We start from the raw sequence: 27,895 nt of genomic DNA on the forward strand, positions 1-27,895 counted from the left end.
ACAGTCTTCAGAGCCCCATGCACTTCGAGGCTTGGCCTCAGGACTGGAGGTCTTGGGAGTCCCCAGTTGTATGGCTTGGGGTCTTGTCCTTAAGCAGTCTTGAATTTGAGTCTCAACTCACATTTTTGTGTATGTGTGTGACTCTGAGCCACACTTTATATCACTCTGAGTCTTGATTTCCTCATCTGGAGACTGGTCCTAGTCACAGTTCAAGTGGAAAGCACCCAAGGATTTAAAATTACACACATATAGTAATTTCAACTGTGCCCAGTCTCCTCCTCACATTCACTATCTAATTCATCAAATACTTAGTGCGCCTCCTATGTGCAGGCTGCTGTATTGGCACTGAGCACACAGTCACATGGTCAGCGAAAAACGTGTCTCTTGTCCTCATGGAGCTTACAGGCTGATGGGGCATATGAGCTTTCATAAAAACCCCTGAAAATAATCATACAATTATAACACTGGTAAGCAGTTTATGGGGAAATGAAGATGTGTATAATGGGGGAGGTCAGGGAAGGCTTCCTGGAGGGAGAGGGTCTTACACTGTAATCTGAGAATATGTAAGAAGGAACCAGGCAAAGAAGGGGCAGGGACAAGCAGAGGGAATGGCATCATTACGAAAAAAAAAAAAAATCCAAAGGAAATGTAAACAGTGCGTCTCCAAGCAGTAGGGCGATGGGCCATGCATTCTTCCCCTTTCATTTCTTCAGGTCTCTTTAGAGGCAGGAGGGATGAATGCAGCACAGAGAAGGGGGTGGCGTGAGACTCCTAGTGGAAGGTGGCAGGTGGGGAGGGGATGACCCCATCTTACCACCCTGTCCTATGCAGGCTGCGCATCGTGGAGTTGACCCTCCCCCGGGTGTCCGTGCGGCTCCTGCCCGGTGTGGGTGTCTACCTGAGCCTGTACACCCGTGTGGCCATCAACGGGAAAAGGTGTGTGCCCTCAGCCCCAGAGGGGTCCCCGTCACCCTGTGTCCTGGCTGGGTGATCTTGGGCAGCTCATTTCCCTTCTCTGGCCCTCGGCCTCTTTGTCCACAATGTGGGGAATAGTAAGACCTAATGCGTTACCAGTGCATGACTTATACTTTTGAGCTGAGGTCATCCTGTGGTCCCTGTCAGCAGTGAAGGAAGGTGTGACATCCTGAGTTTGAATCCTGACTCTCTTTAAAGCTGTGTGACCTCGGGTCAGCCCCGTCATGTCACTGAGCCTTTGTGTCTTCGCCTGCAATGGGCGTAATGACATCTCCTTTCCAGGTGGCTGTGGCCACAGGTGAAGGAAGGCAAGCAAAAGCCTCCATGCAGAGGGCCTGCCACAAAGTAGGTGCTTATCCAAGGAACTCAGACAGTGGACTTCTGCGCTGAATTCTCCCTGTGGAATGAGGTCATGTCTGTATTGCTAGGTCAATGGGTAGTCACCTTGGAAACCAGATTTTATGTGTAGAGCTCATTTATTGACCGATCTCATGGACTAAGGGGGAGATAGATTTGTTCAGAGATGTAGAGGGAGCAGGGAAGCCTTCTGGTTTGGACCCCTAGAGATGAGTAAGGGGCTTAATAGATGCCCAAAAGCAAGAGGCGGGGAGAGCAAGGCTCAAGGCCAAGGTGAAAGGTTCTATGTAGAACTGAATGAAGCTGAGCTGCCTGGCAGTCGAGGTTGACTCACTATCTCACCGGCCCCATGATCTCCTCTAGTCTCATTGGCTTCCTGGACATCGCTGTGGAAGTGAACATCACTGCCAAGGTCCGGCTGACCATGGACCGCACGGGCTACCCTAGGCTGGTTATTGAGCGATGTGACACCCTGTTGGGGGGTATCAAAGTCAAGCTGCTTCGGGGGTGAGTACCAGTGGGCAGTGGAGTGCCTTGGGAGATGGTGGAGTGGTCCATCTTTGACAAACCATATGGCTCCGGGTAAAGGCTCTAGAAGCAGCCTGGAGTTCAAACTTCAGCTACACTATTCCTTGCTGTGTGACTTTGAGCAACTCTGTTGCCCTCTCTGTGCTCCAGTTTCTTTGTCTATGGGAAGGAGGTGATTTTTTTCCCTTTGAAATTGAGATAATGAGTTCAAAACACTTAGTACAGAATCTGGTACATTTTCAGGGTTTTCTGAATATATGTCTAGTGGGAGTTTTGTGTCCCTTGGAGCTCCTACTCATGGGGAAATTTCCCAGCTGGTTCTGTCCAAGGCAGTGTTGGTTAGGGGTTGAGTTTTTTCTGTTATGCTCTCCCCACAAAATGGCCAAGTCCCCATACTCTGTTTGGAGAGGTTTCAAGTGTCTGTGTATTGAGGGCTATGCTGCCCCCAAGTGATGGTCTTGAATGAGGGCACATCAGGGCAGCTCAGAGCTGAGTCCTTTCTTTTCACTGTCTGGTCCTCATCATGGGAGATGCTTCTTTGGCTTCTCTCTTTGAGACCTCCACCCCCTACTCCTTCCCCTCCTGTGTTATCAATCTTTTCTCCCTATCACTCCTGTGCTCATCCTACCTAGATTTTGGGAGTAAAAAAATCATTGTGCCATTTGGACTCAAGAATTTCTGATTCACATGAGCTCCTCTGAGTCTTTGTGTCTGCTCTAGGGTAGTTAAGGACATAGAAAACTGGCCCCTGATATTTTGGTGAGGAGAGGAGGCAGAGAGAAACACCTAGAAACCTCACAGATTTTTACATTCACATTTTCACTAGGAAATATGTTTGGTAACACATGGCTCAAAATATTAAAAAAAAAAAAAAATAGGGATGCCTGAGTGGCTCAGTTGGCTGAGTGTCTGACTCCTGATTTTGGCTCAGGTCATGATCGCAGGGTCATGAGATAAAGCCCCGCACTGGGCTCTCCAAGCAAGGAGTCTGCTTGAGATTCTCTCTCTCTTCCTTTGCCCCTCTCCTGCTCTCTCTCTCTCCAATAGATAAATTAATCTTTAAAAATATATATGTATATACATAACTAAAAATGCACAGACTGAAGAGCTCGTTTCTAACCTGGACTCCCATCTGCCCCTCCCCAGCAAGCTCACTGTGCTTCTCTCCTGATTCTCCTTCCAATTCCTTTCTATCAATGAAGCAAACATGAACTTAAATTCTCATTCCCAACCCTCCTTTGAACACACATAAGTACACCTTACACACCCCATTTTGCACTTCGTCTTTTTCTTTTACTCTGTTCGGAGATTTTTCTGTGTTTGAACATTGAGAGTTTCGTCCTTGTTTTAACGGCCATGTAGTATTCCATTGTCTGGACGAACCACCATGTGTTTGTCTAGTCGCCTGGTGTGGGGACATGATAATTTGTCTGAACTTCTGCTTTGACAAACAGGTTACAATGAATAACCATTTACACACATTTTAAACACAGGCTGATGTGTCTGCCAGATAATTTCCCAGAAAAAGAAAACAGTCTGTGCCCTGAGTGTACACAGATGAAATCCCGAGGCTCCCTCACCCACACATGCGGGCACACACACGCACCCATGCATGGGTAAACAGGCAAGTGAATTCTCAAGGGTTTTATCCTCCAAGGAGAACTGGAACCAAGACAAAGCCCCCTGAGATACTCATCCCCTTAAAAAGGAGGCCAAAATGCATCTTGAAACATTCTAATTAGGACACAATCTCAAGAAGTTCTTGGCTCTGTCTAACCGGCAAGTGCTGGATGGTCAGCTATGATGTGAGCAGGCACAGGCAGGTAGTGGTTGCTGGGGGCAGAGATGGCTAGATTTTTAAGGGGATGAACTGTTTGTTACTCTTTGTGGTAAGAAAGCCATGTTTCCACTCACCTTCCCATCACACTGCAAAGCCTCAGAACATGCTTGTTTTACAAGTCGTCTGTCTATCTGTCCATCTGTGTGTTTTGTCCTTGCATCAACACTGTGATTTCCCCCCACCCCACACACACACACTTGACTAACTGGTTAGAACAGTTAGTTTACAGTTGGTGATGGACTTAGAACTCACTCTGGACCCCTTCTCTGGACCTGTTTCTTTGTAGGACCGATCATATGTCCCAGGCATTTCAACATCAACAACTCATTTCTGCTTGTGGACCACAAGATCATGTTTTACCTGCCTTCCACAAACATTAACTGAGCATCTACTATGCCCCAGAAACTGTGCTAGGTGCTTGGATCAAGTGATATGTTCATTTGGCTTTGGGAAGACTGCACAAAGCTGCACCAAGCAGCTCACTAGAGGGCCAGATGAGCAGGAAGGAATGACTTTTGCACTCATGAAGGGGGCCTGGCCCGTTGCAGAGTTCAAGGAGCATTTGTTTGTTGGTTGGATGTATGGATAGATGGATGGATGGATGAACAAACAGATGGGCAGACAGGCAGACGAGTGAATAAATTGAATGAAAAGCCAAGTGATTTCTAGGATCACCTGTCCAGTCAGGCCCAGCCACTGTCCTTCTAACTTCCTGAACAATTTTCCAGTTCTTGGTGGTCAGGGCCTGGCTAGGGAGCCTGAGTGTGGGCAAGCATGGTGAGCTCCCTCCTTCCCTCCACTCCTCTCTCCTCAGGCTTCTCCCCAACCTCGTGGACAACTTAGTGAACAGAGTCCTGGCCAACGTCCTCCCTGACCTGGTAAGAACCCACCCTGGATCGGGAGGCTGGAAGCACAGACTTTCCCCAGACTGAGGGACCACAGGTCGGCTCCATCCCTGTGGGCATACAGGTGACCCAAAGGGATGGTGGGAGCCAGAGGGCTGGGGTATATTCTTGGGGTATGGGGAGGACCTGGAGGACCATGGACGGACAGATTAGTGAAAGCATAAGGAAGTGGAGCATAATGGTCACCTGTTCTGGTTTGAATCCCAGCTCGGGTGCTTCCAAGCTGCATGATGATCCTATCCCCTCTCTGAGTCTTGGTTTTCCTAGCTATAAAATGGGGATTTTGAGAGAGCCTTCCCCATAGGGCTGTGGGGTGGACCGTGCCAGGCACAGAGCGAGCAGGCAGGAAATGCTGGCTATTGTCAGTATCCGGGCACCCTTCCCCTCCCCAGCCCTGGAGCCTCATACCATCTCCCCCTACAGCTCTGCCCCATCGTGGACGTGGTTCTGGGTCTTGTCAACGACCAGCTGGGTCTCGTGGACTGTAAGTCCTTCCTGCTTTGCTTCATTCAGCCAACATCTGCCAGCCCTGATCTGGGCCCAGCCATGGGGACATAGTGTGTCTAGGAGGAGGGTCCAGTGTGGTGGGGACACACCTGCTGAGGCCCTCATAGTGTGGTGTGGCTGGTGCCACTAGAGAGAGGTTACCTGGCCAGGCATGCCCCTGGAGGGAGGAGCTTCCCACCTGGCCTGGAGTCTCAGGCTCTAGACTGTGATGGGGTGGGGGGTGGGGTGGGGGCAGTGCTGGGTTTGAGTCCTGGCTCTGCCCTGAAAACGGTGTGGACTTGGAAAGACTTTCCAGTTTCCTCATCTCTACAATGGGGGGCTGGCTTCAGCCTGGGGAGGGACTAGAGAATGAAGAGCAGGAGACATGGTGGCGACTGTCCGGATCCTCAGAACCAGGCTCCAACACCACCCCATGATCCAAGATTTCTTAGTGAACATTCCTGAAGGCAAACCTGCCCCATATAGTTGCGCAGTTCATGCACAGCTTGTTCCAGGGATCTCCTTTCATATAGACCACAACATCACAGAGGCTCCTGACTTATGAGGGCCTATAGGTCCTAACGGCCATAAAGCGCACCCCTCTGGGGTGGCTGTCACATCTCTAGGGACCCCAGGCAGTTTGAGGATGACTTACCCAGACAGATAAAATTCTCTTCCTTTGTGGCCAGGAACAAGGGAGGAAGAGCCCAGATGATGGGGCTGTTGGATACAAGCAGTCAGGGACATCCCAGCTTCAACTCAGCACCACATTGTGGAACCTTAAAACTTCCTCCCTGGTCACAGTACTTCACAGTTTACAAAGTTTATCAATATCCAGAATCTCACGGACCCTACAGTATAGTCCAAGGGGTTCTGTTAAGCCCATTTTACAGAGGAGGAAACAAGTTCCTAGAGGTGCAGTGTCTTGCCAGAGGTTACATAGCAAGGAAGAGGCAGAGCTGGAATTTGAAACCAGAGCTCTTGGTCTTTTCATGTTGTCTGGATCTGGAGCCTTGACGCTTTACCTGCTTTGGGGAACAAGGAGGGAAGGCATCTCGGAGGGTCAAGGGGACTTCCCGTGACCCCTACCTTTGCCGGCAGCTCTGGTTCCTCTGGGGATATTGGGAAGTGTCCAGTATACCTTCTCCAGCCTTCCGCTTGTGACTGGGGAATTCCTGGAGCTGGACCTCAATGTGAGTGCCGGGGCTTGGGGGCCGGGGGAGGCGGGCAGGGGGTGATTGCCAGACCCATGGGCTTCTACTCAATGTCTTGGAAACAACGTATGAACAGGACCCTCTTCTGATGACTTGAGGACCTTCTAGGAGCCACATCAGAAACATAATCACAACCAACACTTACCAAGGGCTTACTACTTTTCAGGCACATTCCAAGTGTCCTATGTCGATGAACACAGGCTATCTTCACAACCATACGACATAATAAGATGAACCCTTAGTGAGGAAACTGAAGCACAGATATCAAGCCACTTGCCCATGGTCACACAGCGAGTAAATGTGAGCCTTGGATCCAAACCCAGGCAGTCCACCTTCTGCTGCTACAAGCTTGGGTCTGCTGGAGGAATGAATCTGGCCAATAGGGGGTTGATGAGCGCTAACAGCCAGCTCTTTATGATGTTAAAAAAAAAAAAAAAAAAAAAAAAGTCCTGATTTGTAGTATTTGCGGATTTCCATGGTCTAAATACTGCCTCTGTGGCCCATTTCAAGCTACCAACTTGATATCACTAAAGAGCTGGGAAGACAAGTACAGAATATCACAAGAGTGCCATGAGCCAGCATGAGCTGGTTCTAGCCCACAGCGGCATCTGGACCCTGACTGCATGGGGCACACGCATGCGTGCTTCTCCTGGGCTGTTCCAACATGGGTGCATCCCCCCACTTTGCTCCATTAGAGACAGAGCTGCAGGTGAACACCCACGCAGCCCCAGACACAGCCTGCTTATGCACACATACACAGGCACACCTTGTCTATTCATAAACAATAGCCATTCAGGAGGTATTTGTTGGTTACCTGCTGTTTGCCAGACTCTGGGCCAGGGATGGAGGTGCATGGTTGAACAAGGTGAGTTCTCTGTCCTCATGGAGCTTATAGTCCATTGGAGGGGATAGGCCATCCAAGAGTCACTCAGAAGAATACACAACTAAGGCTCATGAGTACTGTGATGAGGATCCCACAATATCAGAGCCTAAAGCAAGGAGAAACGATGTAACCCGGGAGGTCATGGAGCACTTCTTGGAGGAAGTGACACTTAAACTAAGACCTGCCAGATAAGTTGGCCATTATAAGAGAAGAGTGCAGGGGAGGTTTGGAACAGTGTGGGGGAAGGTGATGTGGTGGGAGTCATGAGAGGGTGGGTGGCAGGGCCTGGCTGGGGCAGTAGGGACAGAGTGACTCTCCAGGAGGTGGAGAAGTCCCCAAAGGCAGACCATGCACATTTGTAAACCATGGAGACATGTCTGGTCTCTAGAGAGTAGATACGCCACAGCATTTGGCAGATCCATAACATGCTAACTCGTTTTGGCAAGACTGAAAGGGGGAGAATCTATGTCATACGTGTCCTGAAAGCAAAAGAGGGCTAGAAGTGGTCATAAAGTGAGAACTCTTAAGAAGTTCCATTCCATCACAAATGAAGAAGAGCTGGGGCCATGAAAGAAAAGGTAACCCAGACCCAGTGGGTCTAATCAAGGAAGGTGGCTTGGCGGCAGATTCAGGACTTCACCCCAATCTCAGCCTCCTCCTCCACTCATCTCCCCTTACCCCTCCCTGTGACCCCTTTTCTCTCTGCTTCCCCAGACTCTGGTTGGGGAGGCTGGAGGAGAGCTCGTTGACTATCCACTGGGGCGGCCAGCCGTGTCTCCCAAACAAAGGATGCCAGACTTGCCCCCCATGGGTGAAAACACCAACTCACAATTGGCCATTTCTGCCAACTTCCTGGGCTCAGTGTTGGCGCTCCTGCAGAAGCAGGGAGCACTGGATATCGACATCACCAATGGCATGGTGAGTCTCGGCCCCATGGAGAGGTGGCCTGGGCTGGGCAGCAAAGAGCTCCCCTCTGATCCTGTCTAGTCGCCACAACCTCGGGGAAATTGCTTTAAAGCAAGAACTGTAGTAGATAGTCCAACCCCCACTCATTTCCCACTCACAGACATGTACTGATTACATTAGTGTTTACCAAAGCATGGTGCCTGGGATGATTTTAGGCAATTCACAGTCATGGAATGAAATAACATCAAGTCATATGATGAGAAAGTTGCTCCTAGTCAGTTCTACTTAATTTTATGCAATCCTTCTTAAAAGGCTTATAATATATTCCCATATAGGTGTCGCAATATAAATGCTTAGAGCCCTTTCACTTGGTAAACATTGATAATAAAAAACTAAGTGATACATAAGAATAAGGTATGATCCAGAATAATTTTCTTTCCAAACCTTTTCTCGTGAAAATTTCAAACCTTCAGAAAAGTTACAAAATAACACAATTAATGCCCAAGCATCCTTCACCTAGATTCACCAGTTAATATTTTGCCATATTTGTTTCATGTCTACCAATCCATCCATCCATCTGCTTATTTACCCATGTACCCACCGACTTATCTATATATCTATCATTCTAGTCATCTGTCCACCCACCCATTCCCCCCATCCATTCTTCCATCTCTCCATCTTCTCATCCACCCATCCTTCCATTCATCCACCTATCTAACCTGTCATCTAGTTAGCTAGCTAGTTATTGTTGAACAATTTAAGTTTTTGGAAACATGACATTTCACTCCATAAACTTGTGTCTATCTACTAAGAATAAGACGTTCTCAAAAAAAAAAAAAAAAAAAAAAAACACCATATGATTAGTGTCCATCTTCGTTCCATCAAAAGGGAAGTCTCCACTTAGTGCTAGTATGTAGTTAACCCTCTCTTGAACTTTTAAGTGTCTTCTTTTTAACTCAGAGAGAACAGAACTCACACCTGTAGCCCTCCACAGACAATGATATCCAAGCAGAATGTAATGGCATTATTTTGTTTTTATTGCATTTATTTTTCCAGTTGCCATGTCTTTCTGTCAAATGGTACTGGCTTTCCAGTGTTTGAGGTCTTTAAAAGCAAGTCAGTTGGAAGAATACATTAAGTAAATAATAGTACGGGTTGTTCAGAGATATGGCAGAATTATGCCTTTACTGGACACTGGGTTATGCACATGGACTCACTGATGCTGAATTGTTTTAATCAAGAATTACACTTAGAGGAGAAAGAGTCAGGTCTGCGGTGAGCTTATGTGGCTGGCCCTGTCCACTTAACCACAAAACAGCTACCATGATCAGTATGGTGGTTGCTGTTGGGCAGGCAGGGCCCCCGAAGGGCTCTTTGAGGAGAAGAATGTGCCCCCCCACCAGTTGTCTGAGGGTGTGTGGAAGTTTAATCAGTGTTAACAACTTCATCTGTCCCCATAACCTCAGAGACTCACATGACCCTTTCTCTTGTTCTGCAGTTTGAAGAGCTTCCTCCTCTCACCACGTCCACACTGGGAGCTCTGATTCCCAAGGTAGGTAAGGCAGATGTGTCCCCTGGTCTTCAGCCCTGCCCTCCTTCTAACTGTCCCAGGAACTGGATCAGAAGGAAGACACTCACCACCAGGGTGGGGGGATCTGACACCCTCCTTAGGGGTATAGTGATGAAGGTATGGTATCCAAATTTTTATGGGCAGGGGCAGCCTGGAGGGTTGAGGTGGAAAGACCCTGAGCTCTTCAATAGACTAACCTGCTTAGCTCTAATCTTGCCCTGGCTACTTTGTTGCTGTGTGTCTTCAGGTAAGAGTCTTAACATCTCTGAGCCTTAGCTTCCTCATTTGTCAAAAAAGGGTGCTAACTCCCACTCTACAGCTTCATCTAGGAGAGTAAGGGCATGAAGGTGATAATTCATATAAAGATGCTGACACAGAGCACATGCAGGTAGAGGATGGCTTAGATGGGAAGAGTCAGATATGTGGAACAGAGAAACATGATTTTGAATTCTAGATCAGTTTGTCTCAACCACACTACCATAGGCAAGTGACTTCTCACTGGGCCTCGGTTTTCTCATCTAGAAAATAGGGATAGCAACACCCACTTTGTTGTGTGGCTGTGAACCTGGGATCTGAACATAGGCCCAGTACGCATTTGATAAATGTTCGCTGTTATTGTTCTTCTTTATAGTAACAAAATCTTTTTTAAAACGGGTGGGGGTAGGGGCGCCTGGGTGGCTCAGTGGGTTAAAGCCAATGCCTTCGGCTCAGGTCGTGATCTCAGGGTTCTGGGATCGAGCCCTACATAGGGCTCTCGCAGAGAGCCTGCTTCTTCCCTTCTCTCTCTGCCTGCCTATCTGCCTACTTGTGATCTCTGTCTGTCAAATAAATAAATAAAATCTTAAAAAAAAAAATAAAATAATTTAAAAAAAGGGGTGGGGGTAAGTGAGCTCTTATCAGATTAGTAGCTAGGTACAGTGGGAACAAAGGCCTTTCTGATCCCAGTTCTTGTCCCAGTGTGGGTCCCAAGCCTGTTACTTTGCCCCTGCTGCAAAGAGCTTCTTACGTAGTAAGTGTCATTGCTGTAACCTACAACCATTTTAGACACTTCCCTGTTCTACCAGTTCTGTTTCCGGTTGTAATTCAGAGGCAGGAAGGGAGACCCAACTCAACAAATGGTCACTATCGCCCTCGTGTGGTTGGAAGCTGAATGGCAAAGCACCATTATCTAACATCGTAAATAGCGGCAGCTCTGAGAGGCAGGGAGAGCCGTCAGTCAACCCGACCTTTGATTTACTGGGTCCCTTCTTACGTTAACTGTACCTTACAGCTTGTGAAAAAAAATTAAGAAGACGCTCTTTTATTTGGTTTTAATCACCCCTCTCCCCCGCATTAATGGGGCCAGAAGAGAGGAGCAATCCATTTTACGGACCGGGAAAAGAGGCTCAGAGGAGCCACACAATGCAGCAGTAGCAGGGCTGGGTCTGCAGCAGGGGGAGGATTCAGGCTGGACACAGAGGAGTGTATCCTGGAGACCCAGGTCGGGGTGGAGTCACCACGAGAGGCTTCATCAGAGCTGGGAGGAGCATCCTGCATCTCCTGCTGCTGTGGGGAGAGTTTGAGGGGGACTCTCCACGTCCCTGCGAAGGAAGGTATTCCTAGTTGTTAGAGACTGTGTATGTTGGGGTAGGCCCCTCCAGCTATCCTGAAAATCCCTTTAGGAAAAAACAGTCCACCAAGTCCCTGATTTGTTGAAAGCAGTTTGCCGAAGGGTGAGTTCACTAAGTGGTCATTTGGCTGAATTTACTAGATTTGCCAATAGACCCAGTTTGTTCAGAAGAATTTCCCTTTAAGGCACCTGGGTGGCTCAGTCAGTTAGGCATCTGCCTTCGGCTCAGGTCATGATCCTGGAGTCCTGGGATCGAGTCCCATGTCTGGCTCCCTCCTCAGTGGGGAACCTGCTTTTCCCTCTCCCACTGCTTGTGTTCCCTCTCTCACTGTCTCTCTCTGTTAAATAAATAAATAAAAGCTTTAAAAAAGAAGAAGAAAGAAAAGTGTTCTTTCAAATAAAATTTTTTGAGATCTTATTTATTTGACAGACAGAGATCACAAGTAGGCAGAGAGGCAGGCAGAGAGAGAGGGGGAAGCAGGCTCCCCGCTGAGCAGAGAGCCCAATGTGCGGCTTGATCCCAGGACCCCCGAGACCACAACCCGAGCCAATGGCAGAGGCCCCAACCCACTGAGCCACAGTCAGCCCCCTTCAAATAATTTTTTTGATGAAACATTTATTTAGCAAATATGGGAATGGATTGCTTGATGAATTCTCCTTTTAGCTAATTAGCATTTAGGGAATCCATTTGCAGCAAACAGGCTCCGATTCCTACCACCATGGGTCTCTAGAGACCCCAGCCAATCCAGGTAGTCTGTGTCCTGCTCTGGGACTTCCCTTCAAGGCACCCTGAACTGTGGCTTTCCCATTCCAGGTGGGGCATCGAGAAGAGCAAGAGGGGAGGGAGACCCTGGACTTCTGAGAGGCATAGACCTGGGCTGGAGCCTCAGATCTCCTGCTGACCTTAGACCATTTGCTTGAGCCTCAGTTTTGTTTCGTTTTTTAAATCTATAACATGGAGAAAAAAATACCCCATGGAGTTGTTACGGTGACTCAATTCAATGGCGAATGTCCTAGTGAACCCAGCTTGCTCAACAGCAGGTTCTGAGCATTTCCAGGCATTAGGCATTGAGCTCGAAGACTTGCTGTCACCCCCCCCACACACACACACACTTTTTAATTCTCCCATTAACCCTATGCAAAAGGCACAGAAAGAGCAGCCCCCTCCCCAAACCCAGCAGCAGGTCAGAGCCCCGGCATGCGGTTTGTAGGGCTTGAGCAATCCTGTTGGATTGGAAGATGCCCAGTCTGAGACCCTGGGCCATATGTTTAGAGGTTGGTTGATGGTCCACTGGAACCACAACTCTCTAGGGCTCCACTGACTCTGGCCTGGTGTCCACCCCCAGGTGTTCCAGCAGTACCCTGAGTCCTTCCCACTCACCATCAGGATCCAGGTGCCAAACCCACCTTCAGTGACATTGCAGAAGGACGAGGCACTGGTGAAGGTGTTCGCCACCTCTGAGGTCATGGTCTCCCAGCCCAATGATGTCGAGACCACTATCTGCCTCATCGATGTGGTAAGTATCGGTGATGCGGTGGGGACGCCATGGTCTTCTGAAGTCCCTAGACCCCTTCAAATACCCACGGACCAACTACAATGACTACAAGCCCCCCATGGGGCCAGATGAGCTGATTCAAATCCAGTCTTTAGTACTTGCAGCTATAACCTTAGTTGGATCACTCCCTCTGTCGGAGCTTCATTTTCTCCTCTACTTTGTGGGGGTGGCAGCAGGTATTAGTAAGATGCTCAGAGTGGTACCTGGAAAACTGTAAGTGTTCCTTCCCAGGTGGCAATTCATGCATTCAGCAATTTGTGTTGAGCACCTACTCTGGGTTACGCTTTCTACTAGATGATGAAGAAAGAGGAACCAAGGCAGATGGTGCTGGTTCTCATGTCCCTGGGACCCACATACAAATACAGTAATTTTCAGTTATCTCATAGAGGGGAATCCTCTTAAAACCATGTGGCTCCTTTTGGCAAAACTTTTCCTTTCAATCCTGAAACAAAAGCCCATCCCCTAACAATGACCCACAGAGTTCTTCTAGATCATCCCCTGGTTACCCTTCAGCTCCTTCCCCTTTCCCTCTTTCACCAACATGCCAGGTGGAGTTCTACCCCAGGGCCTTTGCAAATGCTGTTTTATCTGCTGCTTGCAATGCTCTTGCCCCAGGTGTTTGCATGACTCACTTGTCACCTTCCCAGAGAGGTCTTCCCAAGACAAGGTCTTCCCCATTGTCTGGCTTTCCTCTCTCTCTCTGTCTTCCTTGTTTTATGTGGTTCATGGACTTAACCTGACACCATATAATGTGTTTGTTAATTTACTGCTGGGCAGAGATGTGCATTGTCTTCTTCACTACAGGATCCTCAGAGCCTCGCACAGGGTCCCGCACATAGAAGGTGCTCAGTAAATATTTGTTGAAGCAATGTGCTGTGTTAAGTACCACTTCCCCCTTGATGGCTAAAGCTTAAGATTCAGACACTTAGGCTTCTGTCCCATTTGCTGTGTCTTCTCAGGCTCATCTACCAGGGCTCAAGACCGAATGGGCCACCTCTAATCCAGGAAATGGGCATTTTCAGCAAGAGTATGCCAAGCCAGGGTGTGCTGAGGGTCATTTCTAGGCATCAACAGATGCCAGATTAAAAGAGCTGGTTCTCACCCAGGGAGTGGAGATGGCTGCCCCTTGTTGCTTAGTCCCTGCTGTGTGGAAATATTTCCAAATCCCAAATGTCATATGATCCAGTTCAGAGCCCTGCCATGACTCCCCAGTAGCCCCGGGATGCAGCCATGACTTCTTTCCAGCCTGCTAGCCCTGCCTGGTCTGGCCCCTTCTCACTCCAGTCTCCTGCAGTCCTCTTACCTCCTTGCTCTCTAGCCTTCTCTCTTCCCTCTAATGCCAACCTCTTTCTTGCCCCGGGGCTTTTGCACATACTTTTCCCAGTGCCCGGATCACCCTCACACCTTCTTTTTCACGTGGTCAAATTCTTCAGGCCTCAGTTCATGTATGGATGGGATGATTTTGCACGCCCATGCGGGTCCCTGCCATACACACCCAGAGCATCCAGTCCTCCATCATCCTAATTTTTGTTACTATCGTTGCTAGCAATAATGTTACCGGGGTGTGTTAGAGCTTCCTTTTTCCCACAAGACCAATTTATTTTATTTTATTATTTGGTGGGGGAAGCAGGGAAGTAAAGAGGAACATTCCTATGACCCAGACTCTGCCAGAGAGGGGTTGAGTCTGGACCTTTCATGCCCTCTGCTGGGAATGGGGGTGGGGCCCTTGTGCTTGACATTAATGATGCCCAATCCCCTACAGTGGCTCATCTGGAGCAGGGTTCATAGGCTACAGTCCCCCAACCCTGAGACAGCTCAGACATCCCCACCAGCCAAGGGATCGCTGCTCCCTGCGAGTCTGGTCTTTCTGCCCAACGTTCACTCGGCCCTGCTGACTTACTTGAAAGCAACACACTTGTTGGTGTGTTGGATCTCCAGAGTGGGGATATCCATCCTAAAGGGAGCGTAACTGGGGTCTTGGCTAGTAAAGGGAGGTTTGACCAAGACCTTGGGGGAGAGACACCCTGTGTAATGCAGCACCTAGTGGTCACCGCACACACACAGCCCCCGCTGCCAGCAGCGCCTCATTGTCACCCCCTTTCTTCCAGGACACAGAACTCTTGGCCATGTTTTCCGTGGAGGGAGATAAACTCATGATTGATGCCAAGCTGGACAAGTAAGAGGGTTTGTGGACTCGGGCCCCTGCTGCTCAGAAAGGCCTCTTTGGTGCTGCCCTGCCTGGAACCAGCTCCTGAAGGGACCCCTGGGAGGACACTGGAGGTCCCCTCGCATGGCTGTCAGGGCTGGGTCCATCCCAGAGGCTGCAGGGGTGAAACTGGGCTATGACTGTCAAGGCCACTGGTGCGAGCTGGGCAGGGCAGGTGATGCCGTGAGCTTCATAGAGAGGACCCACGGCCAACAACAACTACAATGTCAATAATAATAACAGTGATGGGCGTGAGGATGATGTTCCAGGCTTTGCACGAGGTATTAATATGCATGACCTTGTTTAGCCTTGCAATGGCCTTGTAGAGTCGAGGCTCCTATTCTCCCATTTTAAAGAGAAGACAGACAACTAGGCTTAGAGAGGACGGTTTACTGACTCGGGGCCTCACCGTGGGTACAGAGAAGGGCTCTGGGCCAGCCCAGGTCTGTCTTGAGCCGCCCCACTCCGTTACAAGCACGCACTTTGGAGCCAAGCAGTATGAGTTCCAATCCTAATGTGACCACTGACTGGCTGTGTGACATGGGCCAAGTGACTCTCCCTCTCTGGAATTCAGTTTGCTCACCTGAAAATGGGGATAATAGTCCCTACCTCGTAGCACTCATGAGAACAGCCGCTACCTGTTGGATGCACTCTCTGGGCCAGGTATTGAGTTAAGCCCTAAATGGGTCCCAATTCATTTCATCCCTGACCTCAGGCTACTGCGGTAAGTACTATTATGATTCCTACTTCAAGACAGATGAGAGTGTGTGTACAATTGTCTCCAGCCAGTAGGAGTGTGTGTGTACACGTGCCTAGTTCATTATAAGTTATTCTCCTTACAACAAATACTTATCAAGTCCATTAGTGGGAATTTCTCGGAATATGACATGAATCCAGAAGCATCCAAGTGTCTCTAAGGAGGTGATGCTGACCTGAGGCCTGGATGGGGAGAAGGGGCCAGCGGGGGGCCTCAGGCAGTGAGAGCAGGGCAGGCAAACTTGGAAGGTCAGGGAAAAGTTCAGGTCCTGTGGATGGAGAGACCAAGGGGGAAGGAGGAGCGGGAGTGGAAGTCAGCCCTGGTTTCTGTGCTGAAAATGTGCAAGGGCTCCAGTGACTCTGGCCCAGGCAAGTCTGGTCTGGCCTCCCTCGGGTGGGGCTGTCACTTTGCAGGTGAGATTCAAGTGCAGCGAGACAGAGACCCTCATGGTGCAGAGAGAGACCTCGAACCCTGGCCTCGGGCCCCCTCCTCAGAATGGTGCAGCGGCCAAGAACACATCTCGGGGCATGAGTCCCCATCTTTGGGCTTTGCCTCCCGAGCTCTGTAGACACGGCAGGGTCCCCTGGAGCCTCAGGTTCCTCCCCCAGGGGCTGGCAGAAAGGATCAAGCCAGGTGGGAACAATCACTCCTGGGTGCACGACCTGCGCCGTGTACCAGGCACGGGCTCTACTTGGATTGTTCATTCAGTCCTGGCAGCCCCTCTCTTGGCAGAGGGGGACACACAGTCGATAGGTGTCACAGGACAGGAACACACAGCCAGTAGGAGTCACAGCTATGATTTGAGCCGGACGTACAGCCGTCCCTTCTGATCCATGGGAGATAAGCTCCAAGACCCCCCAGTGGCTGCCTAAAAGCACAGGGAGTACCACGTCCCAGCTACACGTGAGTGCTAGGCACACATACTTGTGAAAACAATTTATAAATTAGGCACAGCAGGAGGGTAACAACAATAACCCATAAATAAAACAATTATAATAATATACTGTAGTAAAAGTTATGTAAATGGCCTCTCTTTCAAAATACTGTACTATACTCACCCTTCTTTTTTTAAGATTTTATTTATTTATTTGTTTGAGAAAGAGACAGCACAAACTGAGGGAGGAGCAGAGGGAGAGGGACAAGCAGGCTCCAGGCTCAGTGCGGCGCCCAGCATGGGGCCCGATCTGAGCCACAATCAAGAGTCAGACACTTAACTGACTGAGCCATCCAGGGGACCCTATACTCACCCTTCTTCTTGGGATGATGTGAGATGATAAAATGCCCACGCGATGAGATGAAGGCAGGTGAATGACGTAGGACCTTCCGATAATAAGTCAGAAGGGGGATCATCTCCTCCAGGCCACAGCTGAGCACAGGCCACTGAGCCCGTGGACAAGACGACCTCGGGGAAGGGGGGCTACCGTGTATGGTAGAAAAGCCCAGGCACCATGTCTGGCATACAGTTGGTGCTCACTCCCTGGACCTCAACACTGTTCTTATTTATGTCTCCCGGAGATCCCGGGACGCCTTTGTGAGGATGCTGGTGGGGGGGCTTCTTAGAGTTTATTGAAATACAGCCTCTTACGACTCTCAGGCAATCGCTCCTTCTAACGGGCTGTGTGCTTTCTTGGCAGGACTCACCTCAACCTCAGAACCTCAAATGTAGGCAACTTTGATGTAAGTACTAAGCTCAGGCCCCAGGTCAAGGTCTTCTGGGAATGGTCCCCCACCCCGTGTGGCTGGCCGGGGCCCAGGGAGGTGGAGAATGTGAAAGCATTGGCATCATCTCTGGCAGGCCTCATTTACAGGTGGGGAAATGGAGACCCACAAAGCCGGGGAGGTGCAGAGTATGAACTCACAGCTCCAGCTCTGCCAGTGAGGCTGTCCCATTGTAACCCACCACTTCCGTGGAGGCCACTTGGCCCCGATCCCTCCACTTCGGGCTGGGGAAGTGGTGTCCTATGGGACCGCCTTGTCCTGTGGGACCCCTGCCTTTCTGGAAGCAGGGGTTGGCTTTGCCACTGATTCCCATGTAATCTCGAGCCACCCCAGTCCACTCTGAGCCTCAGCAAACAGGTCTGGGTTTATTTCTAGCCATCATTTTACCTTCGAGCTCCGGAGCGCTGCCTTTCTAATCTGAGACGCCCAGATTCCAGGATCTGGTCCTGTTTCCTCATTTCTTTGTTGATTCTTGGGTCCCCCCCACACACCACCAAAGTCTCCAGACATGCCTCCCTTTTCTTTTACAAATTGATGACTAAGCAGGTGCCTGCTTATCAGAATGAGCTGGGGTGAGATTTCCACCTGTGCAGAGAAAACTCAAGTACCTGTTGCACTGCCTTCTTCCTGTTTGCAACCCCAGCTGCTCCAACCCGTGGAGTTGGGTGTCACCAGCATCATTTTATAAGTGGGGGAACTGGGGCCTGGGCCTGGGCAGCAACATGCCTGGCAGCTGGTTGGGACACAGTGGGGACCAGAACTGGAATCTCCATCTCCAGACTCCAGGCAGAAGAAACAGCTCCCACAGTGTGAAATTAGAGAATAGTTCGGGGACAACAGACGCGGGCATGGGGCACCCAATTAAGCTTTTGTTTTCCTTAATTTTTTTTCTTTGTTCAAACAAACTTCTCTTATTTAATCCTCATGACAAACTTCCGATTTGGGTACAGTTATTATCCCATTGTCCACATAAGGCAGCCGAATGCAGAGAGAAGTTGGGTGGCGTGTCCAAGGTCATGGCACTGGGATAAGAGTCCCGTGCGCTTACTACGGTCCTACCGTGTGGTTCTCGCCAAGGCTCATACTTTACATAGAGGAGTTTACATTTGGCTTTTACAGCCTACAGAGGAAGGGCTCCTCACACCCGTTTTCAGCTGTGGAAACCGAGGCTTAGAGACATTGAGATGCACACGCACACACATGAAAAGTCTCAGGACAGAGCATTTCAGCTGATCTGCCTATAATCCTGGCTGCCTCCTTAAAGTGGGGCTTGTTGGCCCATTTTACAGCTGAGGAAGCTGAGGGTCTGAGAGGTCAGAAAGGCTTCCCAGAGGCCCACAAAGGCTGAGCTGGATGGGAACCTGGAGTGTTGGTGACACAGCCCCTGGGGCCCTGCGTGACATCACCATAGACTACAGGCCTTGGGCCTCCCCCAGTCCCTGCCTCACCACGAGCCTTGGACCAGCACTGGCCCTGCTCTGGGCCTCTCCTAACCGCACAGACAGCAGGCCGACTGATGTGCCTTGTGGCTGTCCAACTCAGTGGTTCTGGAGTCATGGCAGCTCCCAGATTCTCCCAGAGCAACCCTGCGCCTCCTGCTTGGGCCTCAGAGCGGGGCCTCAAGGAGCCCTTGGGGATCCAAGTGAACTGCTGCAAGGGTTGAGTTTTCCTTGTTCCCTGCAGGTTGGCCTCCTGGAGGTGCTGGTGGAGAAGATCTTTGACCTGGCGTTTCTGCCCGCCATGAACGGTGAGAGCTATGGCCATGCCTCTGTAGGGGGGTGTGGCTCGAGGGCCCGCAAGCTGCTGGTTTGCTGGAAATATTTGACACATAGCCGTTCTGCCTCAACTGTCTTTCTGAGAACAGCATCCTAAGCCTATGTTTTTAACCCTCTGAATGCAAATGTTGCCCCAGGGGGCCAGCAGCTTCCTTATTTGCCGCTTCTGCTCTGTTCTCTTTCTCCTTCTTCTCCTGCTCCTCCTCCTTCTTCCTTATTTGGCTGATTGTTTTGTTTTTCTCATTATCTATGTAAAATTCTGATTACCTACGAAAATGATATGTGCGTACGTTTTCCAAAATCCGGAACAGTTTAGAAAGTAACACCTCACCTCCCAGAGGCAATTCATCTTAGTATCTGGTTAGAGTTACTTTTAAATTCTTTTTTCTCCATTAAAAAAAAAAAAGTCCAAGATATTTCCTGATTCTTTGTTGTGTGTTTATTTTTAGTTGGGGTAAAATACACATCACATGAAATTTACCTGCTTAAGCCTTGTTAGGTGCAAATTTAGTATTGGTAGGTATATTCACAGCATGATGGCCCTGGTTGATTTTTAATTGTGTATTTAATTTTACTTCTATAGGGATTATGTGAATATGTTATTATTGTAAAGAGTTCCGTCAGTACAGATAAAGCTGAAATTGTTCTTACCGGACCCAGAATCTGGGCCCTTGGCAGCCAGGTGATCAGTGACAGGGTTTTCTGCTTCATAGAACAAAAGGAAGGAGCATGATTCCTCCACTCTGTGGTGCCTTGGGGATATTACCAGGAAGTTACTGGAGCTGTGGGGCCACTGGAGGCTGGGAGAGCTGAACCTGTTGTCATTGGAAACCACGCCCCCAAGGCCTCCGCCAACCTGGCCCCAACTCCCTTCTCCCCTCTTCCCCCTTGTGGAGGATGGAGAAGAGCTGCTCTGCAGGGCTTCATCTGGGGAGGCCTTTATCCTGGAAACTCACCAGAGGAGGCTGAATGTCAATTCCAGGAAGGCCCTGGTCTCCAAGGCCAGGGATGCCAGGAGCAAGGATGGGCTGGACTGACCCTTGAGGCAAGAAGTGAAGACTCTAGCCCAGGCTTGGTCACCAAGAGGTGGTGTGAACTTGGCAGCAAGTCTCTCGATTTCACGGTCATGCAATTTACCAGTCTCAAAAGTGAGAGACTGGATTAGGACCATGATTCTCAAAGTGGGTTCCATGAAAAATTAGTCCTAAGAGGTGCTCTTAAGAAGAGGGTTCCATGGCCAAGCAAGTTTGGGAAATTCTGAGTACACTGCCCTGGGGTAGGTTCGCCATGTTCTTAGCTCTCTGAAAAGTCCTGCTGCAGGCAGAAATCTGTTGAACTTCACTTCATCTAGTCCCCTCCCCCCCACCACACCCTTCCTTTCCTTCCTTCCCAGAACAGGAATCAGCATGAATCTAAAAGCAAACAGTATGTCCCAGGATGGTCACATGTCAGGACTCCGTGTATATCCTTCCTTGCCTCCATTCAGCAAACATCTGTCCTCTCCTCTGTGCCCAGCCCAGAGCTGGGTGATGCCAGGGACACAGTCCTGGCCTGCAAAAAACTCATAGTCTGGGTAGAGGTGACAGATGGGGAAAGAGAGAATTCATATCCTGTGATTCTGTAATGGTGGGGGGTGGTTCAGGAGAGCGGCAGGAGCCAAAGGTTGCTTGGCCTGGGATGGGGAAACCTCACAGAAGAGCTGATGTCCAAGCAGAGTCTGGGGGGAGGCTCAGAACTCGGCAGGCAGGCAAGGATGAGGGCGTGTGCTCTGGGCAGGAACACCTGCGAAGACAAAGGCCTAGAGATGGAAAAGAAACGGCTCGTCTCCTTGAAAATCCTGGTGCCCTCCTATAAGGCTAATGCCTCTTAGCCACACTGATTATGCCTGACCATTTGGGTGGTGGTGTTTCTTTTCACAGCTGTGCTGGGCTCTGGCGTCCCTCTCCCCAAAATCCTCAACATCGACTTCAGCAATGCAGACATTGACGTCTTGGAGGTAAGGAGAGAACTCTGTTCTGCCCTCTGCTCCAGAGAACTCTGTTCTGCCCTCTGCCCTCTTCCCCTCTGCTCCTCTGGCCAGGAGTTGGGAGGAAGAAGAGAAGGGAGGGGAAAGGTGGGACAACAGAGGCCTCTTCCTTCAAAGGATGGGTCTAAGGGAACAAGAAACAAAGGTGAAGAACCCCTCAATGAAGCCCTCCCCATCTACCATCTCATTTCATCCCCAGGAGAGATGTCATTGCCCCCATCTTGCAGATGGGAATACTGAGGCTCAGAGCAGGAAGGGGCTTGCCCACAGTAGAAGTGCAATATGGTTCACTGGAAAAATTTTTATTGAGCATCTACTGAGTGCCAGACAATGTGCAAGGGGGTGGGAATACAGCAGTGACTAAAACAGACAGTCCTGACCCATGCACAGCTCGCCCAGCAAGTGGGAAGATGGGCTTTTGGACAGATATTCCTGAAATTATTGCTAATTATAATCATGGTAGGTGCCTTGAAATTCAGTTGTAGGAGGTCATCTTTTGACATGACAAAAACCACATATGCTCATTATCTGAAACTTGGAAAATATGGAAAAGATTAAACAAACATATTTATCCTCTTAGATACATTTGCAACCTAGAAATGACTACTTAAAGCATTTTGCTGGTGTTCATTCCATGTTTTCTGGAGTTTTATTTTTAAGCATGACTTTGCTCAGTAGGGCCTGGGTTCCAATCCTGATCCAGCTGGGTGACCCTGGGCAAGTCACTTAGTGTCTCTGGGGCTCAGTTTTCCCCCTCTGTAAAAGGGGTTAATCATAGTACCACCATAGGGCTGCTTTTAGGATACAGTGAGATTCTATGTGTAAAATGCCTTATAGTCACTATATCAGAAAGGGTAGGCCACTTGCCCAAGGTCACCCAGCTAGTGAGAAGTGGATTTTGTGCTGGAATTGGGATACAACTCCAGCTGGTGGTTCTCGACTAGGGTTGTATTGTCAGCCTCCCCCCAGCCAAAAGGCCTTTTTTTAATTTGTGGGCTGATTTTTTTCTTTCCTAAATAATCAGGCTTGAGTATTTCACATCAAATACATATTATTGCATATCTCATTTATTACCTTTTATTTCTTCTTTATAGTCTTGCAAGGGATATAAGTAGGTTATATAGATTATAAATTTCATTTCAGAATAATAAAGAATAATAATAAAGCACAAATACCTGTGATAAAATGTAAACAGGGTTGTTGGGTCTGAAAGGTGTAGGACCACTGATATAAAGAGAGACCCAGGGGCACCTGGGTGGCTCAGTGGGTTAAAGCCTTTGCCTTCGGCTCAGATCATGATCCCAGGGTCCTGGGATTGAGCCCTGAATTGGGCTGTCTGCTCAGTGGGGAGCCTGCTTCCCCCTCTCTCTCTCTGCCTGCCTCTCTGCCTACTTGTGATCTCTGTCTGTCAAATAAATAAATAAAATCTTTAAAAATAAATAAATAAATAGAGACCCAGCTTTGGGCTACCTGGCTGGCTCAGTGGGTGGAGCATGTGACTTTTGATCTCGGGGTCATGAGTTTGAGCCCCACACTAGGTATAGAGATTACTTAAATAAACTTAAAAAAAAAATAAAGACCCAGCCCAGACTTGGCCTTGTACAACCTTTGTAATTGATAGCTACTTTCTTCTTTTCCTCCTTCTTTTTCTTTTTAAAGATTTATTTCTTTATTTTAGAGAGAGTATGTGGGTATGGGGGAGGGAGAGAGAGTCCCAAGCAGACTCCTCGCTGAGCATGGAGCCTGACACAGGGCTCATCTCATGACCCCGAGATCATGACCTGAGCTGAAACCAAGTCAGGTGCTCAACCAACTGAGATACCCAGGCGCCTTCTCCTCCTTCTTCTCCCTCCCCCACTCCTCCTCTTCTCTCGTTATTACTGCTGTAATTGTATGGGTCTAGATCTTGAACTTCTCATTTTAAAACAATTTTAGACTTGCAGAAGAGTTGCAAAAATACCACATAGAGTTTGAGAATACTTTTCACTCAGTTTTCCCTAATGCTAACATCACCTATAACCACAATATAGTGATCAAAACCAGGAAGTTCACGTTGATAGAAAACTGTGAACTCACCTACAGACCTTCCTCAATGGTTTTCCCACCACCGTCCTTGGTCTGGTTCAGGATCCAGGATCCCACTTGGCACTTGATTGTCAATCCAAATCTGGGACACTGCCCTCTAACATGGGACAGTTCCTAAATTCTCCTTGTGTTTCATGCCTTGGACATTTCTGATGAGTCTGGCCCATTGTGTGAGATGTCCTCCAACTTGGATTTGACCGATGTTTTCTCACAATGAGATTGAGGTTACGTATTTTTGGCAAGAAGAAGGCCACTGGTGTGATGCCGTGCCCTTCTCGGTGCACTGTCTGGGGGGCTTGCAGTGTCAATGTCTTGTTCCTGGGGATACCGACTTTGATCATGCGGTTAAGATGGTCCCTGCCAGTTTCCTCACTGTTGGTTAAGTTACTATTTTTCCCATTGTAACTAATAAATATCTCACGAGGAGATACTTGGAGACAACCACCCACATATCCTAGTTCTCATCACACCTTCTCCCACTCATTTTGGCATTTCTTAATGACCCTTGTCTGCAGGAGTTATTGCTGTGGTGTTTCTCTCATGGAGACTTTCCATTTCGATCATTCCTTCTGCATTTGTTAGTTGAAATTTTGCTGCAAGGAAGAGCCGTCCCTTCTCCTCCATTAATTTATTTACCCAGTTATTTATATCAGTACAAAATTATGAGTACGTTCTTTGTTCTATGGGTTAAATTTATTATTTACTTTGTTGTATATATTTTGAGTTAGGAAAACTGGATTTTGGAAGAATGTGGACAGAGGCTCAAGCTTGCTTCCCCTATTTGGGGGAAGTAGGAGATGAGGGGCAGGAAGGGAAGTATCTTGCCCAAGGTCCCCTGCACAGGGCAGACTAATGACATGGCCAGGGTGCTCCTCGGGCCCCTTTAAGCCCAGTAAACCCCCACTGTTCACACTTGCTCCTTCTTGGAAATGTGCCTTGCCTGGTCCACAGGCAGGTGACTGCTGCGGCTGTAAGCAGAGCCATCACCTCCACTAACTGGGTTCTCTGTTTGACCTCCAAGGACATTCTGGTGCTGAGTGCCTGAAAGACAGGGGCAGGGACGCTGCTGCAGCCCCAGAAGAAGCCAGAGCTTGCCCTGGAAGGGCTCTGCTAACACGGTCTCCAGCCCCGAGTCCCTTCAGCCCTTACCACAGGCTCCCCCACAGCTTCCCATACCTCTTCCCACCTGCCTCCCCCCACACCCCGAGAAAGGAACCAGCCAGAGACTCGTTTGGCAAAAGTCCCCTCCACGATCAGTCCTACGGTCCATCCCCGAAGAGGGAAGCAGGTCACCCGGGGGACTGAGGCCTCTCAGACCCCATGCCAGACTCCACACTGCGCACTTTAAACTTTCAATAAAAGATTCCAGTTTCCCTGCAGTTGGGGTGAGTCTCCACGAAGGACCCTCCCTCAGGGTCTGGGTGGTTCTTCCCTCCGTGGCTGCGCCAGGGGCACCTGGCCGTTGCCTCTGTCACGTACGAGCTGATGGAGGATGGTTCAGCTCATGAACGAAGTACGTCAGACACCACTGAGGACCCTACAGACGGACAGAAGGGGATTTTACTCAGTTCTCACTGCCTTGGTTCTGGGCTCCATTTGGCTGATTCCTCCTGCCTCAGTTTCCCCCACCACTCCTCATCCCGTGAAGGGGATCCAGACTTGGAAGCAACAAGGTCAGAGCCATCAGGCTTCACACTATCAGAGGGATTTCCTTATAGCCTGGCTCCTGGGTACCATGACGACAAGGGTCTCCTCTCTTTTCTCAGCTTCTAGCCGCCCTCTCCCCATCCCCACCTCTTCTGGGTTCCCAACACGACTTGCCCAGGTCCAGAAGGGGTGGATGGGTGTATCCCAGGTTCCAGGGGAGCCGTGAAAGGGACAAACAAAAACTACCCTTCTGTCCCATCTTTCTGAGAGCACATGTTCATCGAGGGCTTTCTGTCTGCTGAGCCCTGCACTCAGGCTTTGGGATTTAATCTCCTTTAACATCATGAAAGCACCATAAGGTAGGTACCAGGTTGGCCCCTATTTTGCAGATGGGGGAACCGAGACACCGAGACATGAAGGGACTTGCCTGAGGTCACACAGCTGCAAAGTGGCAGAGCTGGGGTTAGGGCCTGAGGATTTCGCTCCAGAGCCTGTGCCTTAACCACCCACCACATAGCCTCTGATCAAACCTTGCGCGCGGTTCCATGGTGTAAAGGTGAGCGCTCTGGACTCTGATCAAACCTTGCAGGGAGAAGCGCTGGGCTGAATCTGGCCCCAGGGCTCCGAGTCCTCAGCAGAGAGAAAGCGCAGGGAGTCCCACACCAGCACCACTTTGGTGCAGCTACTAGAAAGAGAAGCACATCGCTTTGCTTGGATTTCAGAAGCCACCACAGAAGTCATGTGACCCTGCCTGACCTCCAGGGATAAGGACATGTGATCCCTTCCTCTAAGGAGGAAGGTAGGAAAACCAGATATACTGGTGAACACAAGAAATGCTTTCCACACTCTCCTGTGTTCTCCTGGGGAGAGGAGGCTGGAGATGAAGCAGGGCCAGGGGCTGAGGGGAACTCCGGCGGCATCAAGATTCTGCAGAATAGTAAGGCCTCAGGCCTTCAGGTCCAAACTGGGGAGCACAATGCAGCAGCAGCCCAGAAAATGAGCAAGGAGCCTCACAAACTGGTTCTTTGCAAGCGTGCCCTTGGTTTCTAGAAATAAAGCCCAGTGACTACAGGTTCAGGGAATCCTCGGCCCTGACCCTATATTGTCCTCTCAAAGCATCTGTTCCCCTCACCCCCACCCAGAGCCTCCTGGGAAACCTGTCTGCCGGACAGAGAGGGGAAGAGCCAGTGGCTTCAGATAAAAAGCCATCAGGGGTGCCTGGGTGGCTCGGGTCATGATGTCAGGGTCCTGGGATCGAGCCCCGCATCAGACTCTCTGCTCAGCGGGGAGCATGCTTCTTCCTCTCTCTCTCTACCTGCCTCTCTGCCTACTTGTGATCTCTGTCTGTCAAATAAATAAATTAAATCTTAAAAAAAAAAAAAAAATCAAACTGCATTCTCCAGAGAGATTTCCCGGCCAGCGGGACAGCTCTGAGCATCACCAATCTCAACTCAGGAGGAAGGGCTCAACTTCTGTCTCTGCCACTTGGTTGACTTGGTGAGGCCTGAGGCCTTCTGAGCTTTAGTTCTCCCATCTGTAAAATGGATCCTAATAATTATTATTACACTCCAAGTGTGAAGATATTTAAATGAGATTTGTTTTTCGGAGTCGCTCAGCCCTGAGGCTGGCACACGGTAAGCGCTCAGTCTGTACTTGCTGTGACTTGTGCTAGTTTCTAAAGTGTGGGCCGTGGGGACCCCTTGCTTCTGGCCAGAGCTCAGCTGAGGACCAGGAAGGGTGGTTGACATGCAAGACAGCGCCCCAAGAACCGCTCCCAGAGCAAGGCAGAGGCTGCTCTCCCCAACACCTCTGCCTCTGTTTACAGCCAAAGGGCCCATTTAAAGCAGTTTCAGCTTCTATCCCTGAGAGGGCACAGAAATACTGGAGTCCCTTTTACATAATCAAGATGGTTTTTCCTCCCAGTGATTTTTTTTTTTTTTTAGGTTTTATTTATTTATCTGTGTGAGACAGAGGGAGCAGCAGTGTGGGGAGAGGAGGGACAGAGAGAGAGGGAGAAGCAGACTCTAGTGCTGAGCAGAGAGCCCGATGCAGGGCTTGATCCCAGGACCCAGAGATCATGACCTGAGCTGAAGGCAGAGGCTTTAACCCACTCAGCCACCCAGGCGCTCCTCCAGAGGGGTTTTTTAACTGCAGGCATACAATCACTGCCCTTCCCTGCTTCAAGCCTTTCCATGGGCTTTTCATGGCATCCAGAGCAAAATCCAGATCCCCCATCACTGCCCACAAGGCCCTGCTGGCGTTGCCCCCACAGCCCTCTCCAGCGCCATCTTGCCCCTCCCTGGTCCTCCGCTGTAGGAGGGGCAGTGAAGCCCTCCATAGTCCCTCACACTCCTTCTTCAGACATTAAAACATGCCCACCTGCTCCAACGTGTCCCATTTCTGCTGCTATTTAATTTTCTAGGGGACTTTAAAACTTTGGGGGGAAACTTTTGGATTATAAAGAATTTGTTTCATTTTCCATTGACTAGAGTTTCTCAACATTCAAAGGATGGGCTCAGGCATTCTTGAAAGTAGGAAAATGGAAAGATTTGGAAGAGTGGGGAGAGAGGAACAGACGAGGTTGGATAGGATCAGAACTGGAGCCGAGCAGCATGGGGTTGAGAGGCCCAGTGATAATGCATGACCCAGAATGCTTCGGACTTCTGGGGAGGTGACAGGTATGGATGGAGGAGTGAGACACGGTGGGTTAGTGCAGCTGACAAGAGAGGATCTTCGACGTCTGACATCTGAGAGGACTGCTCAGCCTCAGCCACTTTGCCCTCTCTTCCTTCAGCTCACAACGACGTCGATCAAATCACCACTGCACCCTGAATTGACAATGACAAAGCCA

General features: G+C 49.5%; 1 protein-coding gene across 2 annotated transcripts in view; it reads left to right on the forward strand.

Moving 5' to 3' along the window:
• BPIFB4 (BPI fold containing family B member 4) overlaps positions 1 to 24,776 on the forward strand; it is a 28,959-nt gene extending 4,183 nt beyond the window's left edge. For both annotated transcript variants that reach the window (XM_082745985.1, XM_082745986.1), the window contains exons 5-17: positions 832 to 936; positions 1,696 to 1,839; positions 4,515 to 4,578; positions 5,029 to 5,089; positions 6,193 to 6,284; positions 7,903 to 8,106; positions 9,593 to 9,646; positions 12,620 to 12,790; positions 14,938 to 15,005; positions 17,427 to 17,469; positions 19,195 to 19,258; positions 21,206 to 21,282; positions 24,419 to 24,776. In XM_082745985.1, the coding sequence (XP_082602111.1) occupies positions 832 to 936; positions 1,696 to 1,839; positions 4,515 to 4,578; positions 5,029 to 5,089; positions 6,193 to 6,284; positions 7,903 to 8,106; positions 9,593 to 9,646; positions 12,620 to 12,790; positions 14,938 to 15,005; positions 17,427 to 17,469; positions 19,195 to 19,258; positions 21,206 to 21,282; positions 24,419 to 24,442 (1,171 nt within the window). In that variant the 3' untranslated portion in view covers positions 24,443 to 24,776. The remainder of the gene's footprint in view (positions 1 to 831; positions 937 to 1,695; positions 1,840 to 4,514; positions 4,579 to 5,028; positions 5,090 to 6,192; positions 6,285 to 7,902; positions 8,107 to 9,592; positions 9,647 to 12,619; positions 12,791 to 14,937; positions 15,006 to 17,426; positions 17,470 to 19,194; positions 19,259 to 21,205; positions 21,283 to 24,418) is intronic.
• The last annotated feature ends 3,119 nt before the right edge of the window (positions 24,777 to 27,895 follow it).

This window comes from Mustela nivalis (genome assembly GCF_964662115.1).
Source record: "Mustela nivalis genome assembly, chromosome: 8".
Lineage (NCBI taxonomy): Eukaryota > Metazoa > Chordata > Mammalia > Carnivora > Mustelidae > Mustela > Mustela nivalis.